Source organism: Charadrius vociferus, unplaced genomic scaffold (assembly GCF_000708025.1).
Source record: "Charadrius vociferus isolate BGI_N301 unplaced genomic scaffold, ASM70802v2 scaffold901, whole genome shotgun sequence".
NCBI classification, from domain to species: Eukaryota; Metazoa; Chordata; class Aves; order Charadriiformes; family Charadriidae; genus Charadrius; species Charadrius vociferus.
Genome location: NW_009647018.1, coordinates 163,662 through 179,695, shown reverse-complemented (window position 1 = coordinate 179,695; position 16,034 = coordinate 163,662). Strand labels below are relative to the sequence as shown.

General features: G+C 53.6%; 1 protein-coding gene across 1 annotated transcript in view; it reads right to left on the bottom strand.

The window, feature by feature from the left end:
* Positions 1-766: 766 nt before the first annotated feature.
* ARHGAP39 (Rho GTPase activating protein 39) overlaps positions 767-16,034 on the bottom strand; it is a gene marked incomplete at its 5' end in the record, with an annotated part of 60,235 nt that continues 44,967 nt past the window's right edge. The window contains 7 exon segments of the mRNA XM_009895474.1: positions 767-961; positions 1,171-1,340; positions 1,437-1,528; positions 1,977-2,176; positions 7,113-7,186; positions 10,517-10,609; positions 13,055-13,616. Coding sequence (XP_009893776.1) covers positions 767-961; positions 1,171-1,340; positions 1,437-1,528; positions 1,977-2,176; positions 7,113-7,186; positions 10,517-10,609; positions 13,055-13,616 — 1,386 coding nt within the window.

The window sequence follows — 16,034 nt, the reverse complement described above, 5'->3', positions numbered from 1 at the left end:
AGGACCAGGACATGACAGATGCCAAGATGACTTGGACAGAACCAGGAGGTGACGATGGGCACCAAGGTGGGTCCAGGAGGACCAGGAGGAGATGATGGGTGCCAAGATGGGTCCAGAAGGACCAGGAGGAGATGATGGGTGCCACGATGAGCCCAGCAGGGGCCAGGCGGAGATGACCGGTGTCAGGGTGGGTCTTTCAAGGTCAGGAGCAGATGATGGGTCCTGTGATGGGTCCAAGTAGGCACGACGGATGCCGTGACAGGTCCTTTGGGGCCTGGTGGTGCCGAAGTGTGGTGAGATGGCGCCGGTGTCCTGCCTGGGACGGGCACCCGTTTGACTTCTCCCATCCCTGCCCAGTGTCCCCCGTCCCCCATTCCAGGTCCCCTCTTCCACCCACAGCCACGTAGGACAACCGGGGCTGGACACACCGCCTGTCCCCGGGGAGAACTGGAATGTTCCTCGCCTGCTCCACGGGTGCCACCATCGCTGGGGACCTTCCAACGTGGCCGATCCCTCCGGCCGGTGAAGAGGTGGGCAGTGAGATGGCCGGAGGGTTGAGACGGAGCACGGGTGAACGATCCCGTGTCCCACCGTAGGACGAGGAGGTGGGGACGACGACGGGTGGGGTGCTGCGGTGTGGGGGGACACCAGCCACCCAGCGCCCTTCTTTTGCGGGGGTCCGGCTTGTGGTCCTCGACCAAGCGGGGTCGGAGGGGAGGAAGGATCATGGTCGGGGGTGGTGGTGGGGACAACTTGGTGGCGGCTGCTATAGGACGCCCTCCATGAAGCTGGTGTCGAGGTGCTGGATGAGCACCCGGATGAAGGACATCTCCTTGCGGGTGTTCTCGAAGATGATCCGCGGGTCGTCCGACTGGCAGCGCAGGCAGTTGGGGGCCATCACCATGGCCAGGTTATTGACGTCCATCTTGGTGACGGCCACGTTGGCCGGCTGCACGAACACCTGGAGGTGGGAGGAGAACACCATGGGGTGGTTGGAGAGGGATGGGAGGCACCGGGTGGACCTCCCGCTTCTTGGATGAGATGGAGGTCACCACGTGGCTATCTCCACATCAACTTGAGGAACCCAAAGTCACATCAAGACAACCAACCAGGCTGAGAGGTGGCCCCGGGGGAGGTGGGGAGGAGATGGAGGGGAGGTCCCCTCCGTACCTGGAGGAAGCGGATGAGGTAGCACAGCACCATTTTGTTGATCCTGGGCAGAGAGTGGACGACGGCGATGGCCGCCTCGGGGTTCTCGTAGTGGGTGATGCACTGCTCGTAAAACTCGTGGGGGATCAGCGGTTCCTCCAGCTCCCGGTACCAGAGCTTCAGCAGAGAGGCTGGGGAAGGTGGTGGGTAGAGAAGATGGGGAGATGTGAGACTTGATGGGTGGAGGACCTGATTCTGCACCCCACAAAGCACCCCGGGGGTCCTACCGGGAACGTGGGGGTCCTCCAAGCCGGTGGGGATCTTCCACTGGTCCACCTGCAGCTTGAGCGCGTTGACCTCATCAATGTCACCGGGGACTCTACACGGGGAAGAGATGTTGGTCCCCAAGCAAGAGATGGGGACCCACCTGCGTAACACCATCTCTGGGTTTTGGGGGTCCCCCTGGGTGCAGGTGGGGCTCAAGGAGAGCCAAGAGGGGACATCAGCTGAGGCTGGAGCCATTTTGGGACCTGGTTGCTGCCCCATAGGGACATGGCATGGAGCTGCGTGCAGACCCCAGACCCCAACGCGACGCTGGTGGACATCAGAGAACGGGCATGACCCCACCGTGGAGAAATCCCCATGGCCTTGGAGCAAGGAGAAGTTGGGGGGCTGCTCTCTGCCCCACGGGAGGAGAAAGGCACCCATGGGGACACGGGGAAGGGGACAGCTGCCAAAGAACGAGTTGACTCATGGTTTCCTCCATGAGAAGGTACGGGTTGCCACCGTCCCAGGGGAGGTCTCCCCACAACTGTAGGTGGCTTTACCTGAAGATGCCCTCGGTCTGGTCCCCGTTGAGCGCCAGGACCTCCTCGGAGAGGCGGGTCTGCACCCAGGGCAGCTGTCGGTCGGGGTACCGCTCCTTCTGCATGTTGATGATGTCCTGCAGCGAACTGCCGAACATGGAAGGGTTGAAGACGGCATTCTTGGCGTGGCGAATCTCCTCGATGTTTGGCTTCTTCAGGCCCTGTGAGAGACAAGAGAGGCCACCGGCCTGATCAGGAGCTGCGACCGGTGGTCCCCGTAGCCGGGGTGGGCATATGTGGGGAGGGTCCTTCTCAACGCCGACACCCCATGGCTGAGCTCCAGAGCTGGTTGTGACGCACATCCGGAGCTCAAACCCATCGTGTGATGGGGACGGCGGATGGAGCCATGGATGAACTCCAGCCAACCTGGCCAAGGTCTCCAGCGGCGCCACGTGCCAGAAGCTCAGGCGGTGGGAAGGTGCCTCCACCCACCATCCTGCTTCGAAAGCGAATCCAGCCCTGGGGACTGTCCCCAGGGGGCTTGGTAGGTCCACCACGCTCTGCCATGGGGCCATGGCCACTCTGGAGCATCTACACCAAGGAGTTGTGTGGGGAGGAGGACAAGCCACAGCTCTGGGGCACTTCTGGAGAGCAGAGCACAGGTGCCACGGCTGGGCTATCTTCTGGAGAGCAGAGCACCAGCACCATGGTTGGTTTATCTTCTGGAGAGCAGAACACCAGCACCATGGTTGGTTTAATCTGTTGGAAAGCAGAGCGCCACCACCATGGTGGTCTATATTCTGGAGAGCAGAACACCAGCACCATGGCTGGTCTGTCTTCTGGAAAGCAGAGCACCAGCACCATGGCTGTTCTATCTTCTGGAGAGCAGAGCACCAGCACCATGGCTGGTTTATCTTCTGGAAAGCAGAGCACCAGCACCATGGTTGGTTTATCTCCAGGAAAGCAGAGCGCCACCACCATGGTGGTCTATATTCTGGAGAGCAGAACACCAGCACCATGGCTGGTCTGTCTTCTGGAAAGCAGAGCACCAGCACCATGGCTGTTCTATCTTCTGGAGAGCAGAGCACCAGCACCATGGTTGGTTTATCTCCTGGAGAGCAGAGAACCAGCACCATGGCTGGTCTGTCTTCTGTAGAGCAGAGCACCAGCACCATGGCTGGTCTATCTTCTGGAGAGCAGAGCGCCACCACCATGGTTGGTTTAATCTTTTGGAAAGTAGAGAACCAGCACCATGGTTGGTTTATCTTCTGGAGAGCAGAGCACCAGCACCACGGTTGGTTTATCTTCTGGAGAGCAGAGCACCAGCACCATGGCTGGTTTATCTTCTGGAAAGCAGAGTGCCACCACCATAACTGGTTTATCTTCTGGAGAGCAGAACACCAGCACCATGGCTGGTCTATCTTCTGGAGAGCAGAGTGCCACCACCATAACTGGTTTATCTTCTGGAGAGCAGAACACCAGCACCATGGCTGGGCTATCTTCTGGAGAGCAGAGCACCAGCACCATGGCTGGTCTATCTTCTGGAGAGCAGAGCACCAATACCACGGTTGGTTTATCTCCTGGAGAGCAGAGCACCAGCACCATGGTTGTTTTTTCCGTGCCTGCTTGAAGTGGGGCCACCAGCACCAGCTCCTGCGTGGTGTGGGGTCAGGAGAACCCTTTGGGTTTCCTCTCCGTTTGGGCTGGTGTTTTGGTCACAAGAGGACACCGCTGTTCTTCCCATCACGCAGGAGATGTGCGTGGTCTTGGTGGGGTGCAGAAGGCATGGTCGCAGTGGATGTGTGGTGGGATGCAGAAGAGGAGATGGATGCAGTGGACATGTGCATGGTGGGATGTGGAAGGGATGGACTCGGTGGATGTGTGTGTGGTGGGATGCGGAAGAGGAGATGGATGGAGCAGATGTGTGCGTGGTGGGATGGAGAAGGATGCAGTGATGCACATGGTGAATGCAGAAGAGGAGATGGCCACAGTGGACATGTGCATGGTGGGATGGAGAAGAGATGGACGCGGCAGCTGTGTGCATGGTGGGATGCGGAAGAGGAGATGGAAGGAGCAGACGTGTGTGTGGTGGGATGGAGAAGAGATGGATGCAGTGGACACGTGCATGGTGGGATGCAGAAGAGGAGATGGACGCAGTGGACACGTGCATGGTGGATGCAGAAGAGGAGATAGACACGGTAGACGTGCATGGTGGATTGCAGAAGAGATGGACGCAGTGGACGTGCGTGGTGGGATGGAGAAGAGGAGAGGGACACAGTGGCCATGTGCATGGTGGGCTGCAGAAGAGATGGACGCAGTGGACGTGTGTGTGGTGGGATGGAGAAGAGATGGATGCAGTGGACGTGCATGGTGGGATGGAGAAGCAGAGATGGACACAGTGGCTGTGTGCATGGTGGATGCAGAAGAGGTGGCCCCAGTGGACATGTGGGCTGCAGAAGAGATGGCCGCAGTGGACATGTGCATGGTGGATGCAGAAGAGGTGGCCCCAGTGGACATGTGGGCTGCCGAAGAGATGGCCGCAGTGGACATGTGCATGGTGGATGCAGAAGAGGTGGCCCCAGTGGACATGTGGGCTGCCGAAGAGATGGCCGCAGTGGACATGTGCATGGTGGATGCAGAAGAGGTGGCCCCAGTGGACATGTGGGCTGCCGAAGAGATGGCCGCAGTGGACATGTGCATGGTGGATGCAGAAGAGGTGGCCCCAGTGGACATGTGGGCTGCCGAAGAGATGGCCGCAGTGGACATGTGCATGGTGGATGCAGAAGAGGTGGCCCCAGTGGACATGTGGGCTGCCGAAGAGATGGCCGCAGTGGACATGTGCATGGTGGATGCAGAAGAGGTGGCCCCAGTGGACATGTGGGCTGCCGAAGAGATGGCCGCAGTGGACATGTGCATGGTGGATGCAGAAGAGGTGGCCCCAGTGGACATGTGGGCTGCCGAAGAGATGGCCGCAGTGGACATGTGCATGGTGGATGCAGAAGAGGTGGCCCCAGTGGACATGTGGGCTGCCGAAGAGATGGCCGCAGTGGACATGTGCATGGTGGATGCAGAAGAGGTGGCCCCAGTGGACATGTGGGCTGCCGAAGAGATGGCCGCAGTGGACATGTGCATGGTGGATGCAGAAGAGGTGGCCCCAGTGGACATGTGGGCTGCCGAAGAGATGGCCGCAGTGGACATGTGCATGGTGGATGCAGAAGAGGTGGCCCCAGTGGACATGTGGGCTGCCGAAGAGATGGCCGCAGTGGACATGTGCATGGTGGATGCAGAAGAGGTGGCCCCAGTGGACATGTGGGCTGCCGAAGAGATGGCCGCAGTGGACATGTGCATGGTGGATGCAGAAGAGGTGGCCCCAGTGGACATGTGGGCTGCCGAAGAGATGGCCGCAGTGGACATGTGCATGGTGGATGCAGAAGAGGTGGCCCCAGTGGACATGTGGGCTGCCGAAGAGATGGCCGCAGTGGACATGTGCATGGTGGATGCAGAAGAGGTGGCCCCAGTGGACATGTGGGCTGCCGAAGAGATGGCCGCAGTGGACATGTGCATGGTGGATGCAGAAGAGGTGGCCCCAGTGGACATGTGGGCTGCCGAAGAGATGGCCGCAGTGGACATGTGCATGGTGGATGCAGAAGAGGTGGCCCCAGTGGACATGTGGGCTGCCGAAGAGATGGCCGCAGTGGACATGTGCATGGTGGATGCAGAAGAGGTGGCCCCAGTGGACATGTGGGCTGCCGAAGAGATGGCCGCAGTGGACATGTGCATGGTGGATGCAGAAGAGGTGGCCCCAGTGGACATGTGGGCTGCCGAAGAGATGGCCGCAGTGGACATGTGCATGGTGGATGCAGAAGAGGTGGCCCCAGTGGACATGTGGGCTGCCGAAGAGATGGCCGCAGTGGACATGTGCATGGTGGATGCAGAAGAGGTGGCCCCAGTGGACATGTGGGCTGCCGAAGAGATGGCCGCAGTGGACATGTGCATGGTGGATGCAGAAGAGGTGGCCCCAGTGGACATGTGGGCTGCCGAAGAGATGGCCGCAGTGGACATGTGCATGGTGGATGCAGAAGAGGTGGCCCCAGTGGACATGTGGGCTGCCGAAGAGATGGCCGCAGTGGACATGTGCATGGTGGGATGGAGAAAAGATGGACGCAGCAGCTGTGTGCATGGTGGGATGCAGAAGAGGAGATGGAAGGAGCAGATGTGTGTGTGGTGGGATGGAGAAGAGATGGACACAGTGGAAATGTGCATGATGGGATGCAGAAGAGGAGATGGACGCAGTGGACATGTGCATGGTGGATGCAGAAGAGGAGATGGACACGGTAGATGTGCATGGTGGGCTGCAGAAGAGATGGACGCAGTGGACGTGTGTGTGTGGTGGGATGGAGAAGAGATGGATGCAGCAGCTGCGTGCATGGTGGGACGCGGAAGAGGAGATGGAGGCAGCTGGTGGTGGTGGATGTGTGTGTGGTGGGATGTGGGAGAGGAGATGGAAGGAGCAGACGTGTGTGTAGTAGGATGGAGAACAGATGGATGCAGTGGCCGTGCGTGGTGGGATGGAGAAGCGGAGATGGACACAGTGGCCGTGTGCATGGTGGGCTGCAGAAGAGATGGCCGCAGTGGGCGTGTGGTCTGCAGAAGAGATGGCCGCAGTGGACATGTACATGGTGGGATGTGGAAGAGGAGATGGAGGAAGTGGAAGTGTTTGTGGTGGGCCGTAGAAGGGATGGACACGGTGGTTGTGTAAGCGGTGGGATGTGGAAGAAGAGATGGATGCAGTGGACGTGTGCATGGTGGGATGCAGAAGAGGAGGTGGCTGCACAAAATGAGGAGGGGGAAACTGAGGCAGCCATGGTGGTGGTGGGACCTTGAAGAGCAGCCCAGGATCTGGTGGACTCCAGAGGGTTCCCAGAAGGTGCCCAGAAGGTCTTCAGAAGGGATGCAGCAATGGGCAAACCACGCTGGAGATGCCCACGAGTCATCCTCACCACGAGTCCGGCATAAGCCGCCACGTTGTTCCCAGCGCTCTCCAGCTTCATCCCTCCTCCTCCTCCTCCAGACCCCATCCCCAAAGCCCGGCAGCCCCTTCGGTGGTCCCGGGGGCCACCACCGCTGCCCTCCCCACGCCCAACGGTTGGACCGTACCTTCTTGGCTCCCGTCAGAGCTGCCTTCTGCAGCTTGTTGTAGCAGTACTTGGCGTAAGTGCTAATGGCCACCCCTGCAAGAGAAGACAGAGAGCAGGGTGGTGGTCATCTCTGGGTCATGGCAGGGGGTGTCTGTCCCCTGCTGGAGGGTTGAAGCTCATCCCGGCTCCAGGAGGGTGTCAGGGTCATCCATTCCTGCCCCCGGCACGTGGGGCAGCACCGGTGCTGCTCCACCACCATGGGTCGAGGAGGATGAGGTGTGTGGTGTCCCCCTCCCCAAGAGACAGCAGTCACCCCACCTTGCAGGAGGTGTCCCCATAACTCAACCTGCTCCCCAAGAGCTTCAGACCTTGGAGAAGCCACATCCTTGTACCCACCTAACGTGGAACCTTGGAGCCCCCTCGGCTCCATCCTCCGGCTCTTGGGGTTGATGTTTCACCCCGCAGCCATGGCTTCCACCGTCACCCACCCCCCCACATCATCCCTCTTCTCCTCCTGATGCCACCACCTCCACCCTCATCCCTCTCCGCACCATCCATCCTCTCCTCCTGATGTACTTCAACAAGGAGATGGCACCCTCAAACCTTGGAACATCCCCGAGCCGCCAACGGGCTCATCCCAAGGGAGATGCTCCACCATCCCGCAGCCAAAAACTCCGGATACCCGGTGGTGCCTTCTGGACCACCTCAGAACATGTTGGCAGCCCCATAAATTCTTCCCAAGAGCCTAAAAATAGGAAAATTGAACAACAACAACAACAACAAAATCCATCATCTGGGACCTTCTCTCCTTTGGTAGCTTTGAAACTACGATGCCAGCACCGGTCCTGCCGCCGACGCGGCTTTTGCACCACCGGAGCTGCAGGTCCCGGAGCAACCTGAACCCATCACGCTGGTGAGAACGGCCCAGGAGCTAAAAATGTGCTTTTTTTCCCCCCTATTTAATATTGGTGGAAAAGAGGGGAAAAAAGGCTTCCCGGAGAAGAGGTGGTGACCTCTGTCCCGACCCATCAATGGGCGTTTTTTGGTTAAAAACCAAACTTGGGGAATTGGGATCATCTACTTCTCCTTCCATCCCTGATGTCTTCAATGGGTTTCCCCGATGGTTTTTTGGTGCAGTAAAAGATCTCGGGGGGGCTGACCGATATGTGGGGGAATCTGAAGCCACCTCAAAGGAGAAGGCTCAGGGGATGTCCAGGACCAGGTGGCCTCCAAATCTGGTGTCCATCCTTTTCCACGTGCTGGAATCATAGAAGGGTTTGGGTTGGAAGGGACCTTTGAAGACCATCTAGTCCAACCTGCCCCACCACGAGCAGCAACATCTTCAACTAGACCAGGTTGCTTCTTTGGATGCAGCCCAGGAGATGATTGGCTTCCTGGGTTGTAGGCACCCCTGGCTGGCTCATGGCCCATTTGTCACCCACCAGTGTCCCCAAGTTCACTCTCCATCCCTTCATCCCCAACTTCTATGGATACCGGGAGTTGCCCCCACCCAGGTGCAGGACCTTGCCCTTAGCCTGGTTGAACTCACGAGGTTCCCACAGGCCCCACTTCTCCAGGTCCCTCAGGTGGGTCAACCCCACCGACTCCGCTCGGTGTCATCTCCAAAGTTGCTGAGGGCACACTCGATGCCACCGTCTATGTCGGTGATGAAGATATGAACCGGCGACCTTAATTAATGGACGCTGTGAAAGCCATTTCTTGGGGTGCTCCAACCCCCCCACCCCAGCTCCAGGTCCCAGCCCCACCAGGTTGAGGTTCCTCATCTTGACTGGGAACCTCTTGGTTTCATCCTTCGCCGAGCCTTCACCGGCCGAGTTCCCGGCAAGCCCCCGCCCCACCAAAACCCAGAGGGATGCTGGGAAACGGGGCTCATCCCATGTCCGTCCCCCCCACCGGTGACGGCCGCGGCAGCGAGGACGCCGGTGGCCACCTGGGGGTCACCCGTCCATCCACCGCCGCGAAAAAGCCCTCGGCACCTTCCAAGTGGCTGCGCTTCATTAGAGCCCGACCTCCCCCCCCTCCCCCCGCCTCGTTAATTACCATGACATTTATATGTTTATAGTTAATCTACTTATAGGTAATGTTATATGTTTGGAGGTGGCGCTATATGTAACGTCATATATTTACGATTCTGCGATTGAGATCCTACGATCGGTATTTGCCTGTAACGTTATCTATAACGGCCTACGCGTACGTTACTTATGTAATGTTCTATAATGGGATATTTATCGAAAATATTCTATAGAACGGTATATATCATTATAGATAATGTTATACGTATTTATATAGAGCAATAGATATAATATTATATACGTACATTATATAATATTCTATAATGCTATGGTTATAGAAAATATTCTATAGAACTGTGTATATATATTATATATAATGTTAAATGCATCTATATAGAGCATTATATATGTACATTATTTATATAATATTCTATAACACTATATTTATAGAAAATATTATATAGAAAGGTATATGTATATATATAACATTATATATAATGTTATACGTATTTATCTATATAGAGCATTATATATAATATCCTATATGTACATTATATAATATTCCATAATACTACATTTATATAAAACATTATATAGAATGGTATATATAATTATATATAATGAGATGTATTTATAGCATTATATATAATAATCTACATGTACATTATCTATATAATATTCTATAACATTACATTTATAGAAAATATTATATAGAATGGTATCTATAATTATATATAATGTTATAAGTAATTATCCATAAGATATTCTCTTTCTATAGAACATAATATATATAAAATGTAGAGTCTATATTCGATTTATGTACGTATGAACGATACATCGACATACTCGTATCAAATGTCATATAATCTATAAATTATATATTTATACCGTTCTACATAAATATATAATATCCTAGATGTATATGTCACGTTAGAGCTACTACGTAAGATACCAAATATGGTATATAATGTCCAAATATGGTATGTAATGTCCAGACATGGTATGTAATGTCCAACCATGGTATGTAATGTCCAAATATGGTATGTAATGTCCAACTATGGTATGTAATGTCCAACTATGGTACATAATGTCCCAATACGGTATATAACGCATCGTTATACATGACACGGACACAACTTATAGGGGTTTCTATAGGATTCGCGCACTCACGGTGCTGCGAAACCTCTTCTGGTCCCTCCCCCCGGGGCGCCCCCTCCTCCCACCCCACCAGCGAGCGCAGCAGCAGAGCGGGAGAGGGGGTGGTGGCTACCAGAGGATGGGGTGGTGGCTACCAGAGGAGGTGGGGATGGCTACCAGAGGAGGGGCGGGGTGGGGTGGCTACCAGGGCCGAGAGAAAGAAGCCCCAAGCGAGCGGTGACACGGCCCCTACCATCGTGCTCTTCGATATAGGGCTTGGGTTTCTTTCTCAATTTGGATTTCTTCTTATTGGTCCTTTCCAGGATGTCTTTAATGTGCCGTGTCACTGGGGAACAAACAGAGCCATGAAGACGCGGGAACGGGACGGGACGGAGGCGGGGTGGGGGACAGACACAACCGAAACGGGGGGTGGAAACGGCAACGAAAGGGAAAAAGAGGAAGGGGAAGGAAAAACGAGACGGGAGGAGAGGTGGAAGGCGGGAAATGAAGATAAGGAGGTAGAAACGGAGAAGGAAGTCCAGGCGACAGAGGAGGGGGGAAAGAGGGAAATGAAAATGGAACGGGAAACGGCAAAGGAAGCGAAGAGAAAGGGGAAGAAGAAAGGAAGGAAAGGAAAGCAAAAAGGAAAAAAAGAAAAATGGAAAGAAAAAGGGAAAAAAAAAAGAAAAGAAGAAGGGAAAGAAAAAGAAAAGAAAAATGGAAAGAGAAAAGGAAGGAAAAATGGAAAGAAAAAAGAAAGGAAAAAGCAAAAGCAAAATAAAAATGAAAAGAAAAATGAAAAGAAAACGAAAAGAAAAAGCAAACTAAAAATGAAAAGAAAAAGAAAAGAGAGAAAACAAAATAAAAAGGAAAAGAAAATAAAAATAAGAAAGAAAAGAAAAAAGAAAGAAAAGAAAAATGAAAGTAAAGAGAAAAAACAAAATGAAAATGAAAAGAAAAAGAAAGGAAAAATGAAAATAAAAAGAAAAAACAAAATGAAAATGAAAAGAAAAAGAAAGGGAAAAATTAAAAATGAAAATAAAAATAAAAAATGAAAATAAAAATAAAAAAATCAAACAACAAAAATAACTGACAATGCAAATGGAAAAGAAATGAAAACAGAAATGCAAAGGAAATTAAGGATAAAAATAAAAATACATAAAATAAAAATGAAAATGAAATATATATAAAATAAAAAAATGATAATGAAAATAAAAAATGAATGAAAATGCAAATAAAACTGAAAAATAAGAAATGAAATGAAAAAAAAATAGAAATGGTAACAAAAAATATAATGAAAATAAAAAAAATCACCAACCTGAAAATAAAACCAAATAAAATGAAAATGGAATAAAGCTGGAAATAAAATTAAAAATGAAAAATAAAATGAAAATGAAAAAAAAGAAAATGAAAAAGAAGAATAAAACTGAAAATAAACCCAAGCAAATTGAAAACGGAATAAACCAGAATAAAATTAAGCGTTAAAAATGAAAAATACAATGAATGACGATGAGAACTAAAAACCGGCACTGAAAATGAAGACCGACAAAACGAAAACGGGTGCAGAGCGCCGGTGGTTTTCGTGGCCAAACGTGGGGCGAGCGTGGCGACGGCCGTGACGTGAGCGTGACACCTCTGCTGCGGGGTGGGGGGGTCTCCCTGTCCCTAAACCGTCCCCGGCCACCCGTCCCCTCCCACCACCCTTGGGAACGCTTGTGGGACCTTCCCCACCGCCCTACGGCTTTCCCTGTGGACACCTCGGTTGGGGTCGTCTCCTTTCGTCCCCAAGCTGGTGAGATCCACCACGGTTCCGTGTTGACCTGCCCCGGGGAGCCGAAGGGCACCCGAAACCAACCAGAGCGATTTGAGTTCCATCTCCCGAGGTTGCCTGGCCAACGGGGAAAATCCGGGACCTCCACCTCTGCCTCAACCGTCGTCACCCACTGCGAGATGGCACCAACCCACGGGGTGTGGAGATACCCAACCCTCCGGCCGTGCTGTGATGCTGCGGCTCCGCCCCCTCCAGAGCATGTCCCATCAGTTGCAAGATGGCACCAACGGTGAAGGAGTGGGGATGGCCGAGCCCACGACTGGAGATGGGGTCCTACCATTCCCACCCATTTGGGGTCAAATAGCCAAAATTTATGTCTCTTCTACCTGCCATGACCAACCACCACCTCGGCGGCCGGGAATCAAGCTGGATCCCGTTCCAGCACGGTTTGGGTTTTTTTTTTTTTTTTTTTTTTCCAAAGCTACTCGAGAAGTCAGGAGAAACATCTGGAGATGGTGATGATGATGGTGAAATCACAGAATCATAGAATGGTTTGGGTTGGAAGGGACCTCTAAAGGTGTCCTCCCGGGGCCAGGAGAAGACCAAAGCTACTCGAAAAGCCAGGAGAAACATCTGGAGATGGAGATGGGTGATGATGATGGTGAAATCACAGAATCATAGAATGGTTTGGGTTGGAAGGGACCTCTAAAGGTGTTCTCCCGGGGTCAGGAGAAGTCCCGGGAACTCTCGTTTACGCCCACCCCCCCCCAGTGGAGGCGACGTTGAGCCTGCAGCAAAGGTGTCAAAGCTCATTTCCCGTTGGGTCTCCTTGCGCCGGGGAGGAGGAAAGGCACCGCCGCGCTCGCTGCACCTGCGGGAAGGCTGTTGGATGAGTTCCTCACCCACCTTTCAACACGGAGAGTCATGAATGGGTAGGGAAAAGGAAGGAAAGAGTCCTAAAAGAAACGGGTGTCAACGTCAGCGGGGACCAAAGCCACCGGGCAGCGGTTTCTCTCTTACCTTTGGTGTCATTCACCGGATCCATGTGCCTGTAAATATATCCTTCTAGGTAGGAATGAAATTTGGGAGTGGGTGGGAAAAAGGCCAAACAAATGGCCATGAGCTCCCAGCCCCGGGCCAGGCTCTCGTAACGGAAGTTCTCGGTGGTCTGCCGACACAGCTGGATGTAGAGCTCGTCTCGCAGACCCTGCATGCTCCAGCCTTTGGTGGCGATCTCCAAGGCCACGTTGAGCTGGTCCGTCTTGGCCCGCCGGTCCCCCATGTACATCTGAATCAGTTTAAATATCTCGCACGCCTCCTTCTTGACGTTGCGGTCGTTGGTCATGATCATGGGTTTCTTGATGGACTCGCTGCTCCAGGCCAGCATGTTGGCGATGGACACCTTCCTGCGGAAGAGCCCTTGGGTGTGCTTGTTGAAGTGCTTGGAGGCCCAGTTCTCAATGTCCGTCTCCGAGGAGGGTTTCCGCAGGTTGAAGGTAGGGAAGACACAGCTGGCGCTCGGCATCATGTTCCTGGTCTGTCTGCTGCTCTCGAACTGGGCGCAGGCACCGAGATCCTCTGACTAGGAGACAACAGCCAGACCGGTCAATGTTACTAACAGCACGGCCGCACCGCCAAACCAACCAACCAACCATCCAATCAACCACCAAACCAACCACCCAACCACCCAACCAACCACCGAACCAACCGATCAACAAACCACCAAACCAACCGACCAACCACCAAACCAACCACCCAACAAACTAACCAACCAACCAACCCACCCATAAACCCATAAACGCAACAAACCGACCAACCAACCAACCAACCAACAAACTAACCAACCAACCAACAAACCAACTGACAAACCACCCAACCACCCACCGAATCAACCAACCACCAAACCAACCAACCACCAAACCAACCACCCAATCAACCACAAACCAACCAACCAACCAACTAACCAACGAACCAACCCACCCGTAAACCCATAAATGCAACAAACCGACCAACCAACCAACCAACCAACAAACTAACCAACCAACCAACCAATCAACCAACCAACCAACAAACCAACCGACAAACCACCCAACTACCCAACCAACCACCGAATCAAACAACCACCAAACCAACCAACCAACCAACAAACCAACCAATCAACCAACCAACCGACAAGCCTGCCAACCAATCAACCAACTAACGAACGAACCAACCACCCAACAAACCAACCAACCACCCAATCAACCACCACACCGACCAACCAACCACCCAATTAACCACCAAACCAACAAACTAACTAACCACCAAATCAAACAACCACCAAACCAACCACCAAACCAACCAACCAACCACCAAACCAACCAACCAACCAACCCACCCATAAACCCATAAATGCAACAAACCGACCAACCAACCAACCAAGAAACAAACCAACCAACCAATCAACCAATGAATCAACCAACCAACCAACGAATCAACCAACCAAACCAACCAACCAGCCAACCAGTCAACGAACCAACAAAGCAACAAACCACCCACCCAATCAACCAATGAATCAACCAACCAACCGCGTCAGCATTGAGAAGTCACCCCACTCTCACACTGCAAGCTACGTCCTCTCCAAGGAGCCATTCCTCAATCCCACTGTGGCCAAGCAGAGCTGGCGCGGTGCCAGCGGCCAAGGTGGGTCATGGCTCCCATCGGCATCAGGAAGGAGGGGACCGGTGGGGATAAGCAAAGCCACCCAAAAGCCAACGTGCTGGACTCCCTTTGCGCCCGCCACTCTGGTCACTCAGGCTTTGCTGTCACGGATGGAAGAAGCCCGGTGGCTATTAATAATGTGGGGGAAGCACAGGGCAAGTGGCTTCGGGCTCCACCAGTCCTTCGGGCAAACTGGGGAGGGGACACACTCACCTGTAACCAACCCTCCGTATAACCTCCTCTCCCCAAAAGTCACGTTCAAGCACGGTTCTCCAGCGGCCACGTACCCAGGAGGAGGCTGGTGGCTCCTCCGAGCCGTGAGCAACACGGATGTTGTTTCTTTCCATCCCATGTGCAGAAGGACACAAGCTGCCCAGGATCTAACCTTGCCTGGAGAGCAACCAGCAAGGAAGGACCTCTGCAGAGCAAAGGGTACCTCTGTAGACCAGTGTCCTTCTACTACTGGAACTGGAACCAGCACAGCTTATGGACATCACCCCGGGAGATGGAGGGACACCCAAAAAGCTGATGCCCAGCATGGAGAAAGGCAAAGAAAGACATTTAGGATGGACTACTCCCTGGTCCTGCAGCTAGCCAACGTGGCTTCATTGTCTGTCACCTCCCTCTTCTGTAAGTGCAACGTCTGGGCCAGCATCTCCTGGGTCTGGTGGCCCTGGGAATGTGACCTGTGGGCAGGCAGATGGTGAGCCCTTCCCTTGGAGGGGAAGGACATGCCACCCCATCCAGAGGTGGCATTGCTGTCCCCACCACGCATGGGGGAACCACCTTGGTGGCCCTGAGCAGGGAATGTGCGCAAGGTGACCTCGGCGGTGCCACGGCCTTGGGGCTGGGCTTTGGACAAGGAACAGAAGAAGAAAAGCAGGAGGTAGAACCAAGGTGGAAAGAACCAGGGTCACGTGGAGGTGGCAAGTCCAGGAGGGGACAAGGAAGCCACCCAAAGAGCCACCAGAGCTGCTGTAGACAACTGAGCCTCTGCTTCTTCAAACAAGTCAAGTTTCTTGTCTCCTCACTCAACAGCTCATCCCTTCCCAGCGTTGAGGTCTCCTCTTCCATTGATGTCGCTCAGCTCCTGTCCTGTGGTGACGATGGCAGGGGACCTGGCCACGGGGTCATGGGAGCTTCACCCCTCCAGGCACCCAGCCCTGCCGTTCCTATGGATCCCACGTCACCCAAAAGGTCCTTCTGTGTCCTCCAACCTGCTGGTCAGCTGAAGGCACGTGGGGCTTTCTGGGTGGAAGGAGATGCAGCATTTGCTCTAAGGCTTCTCGCTCAGCGGCTG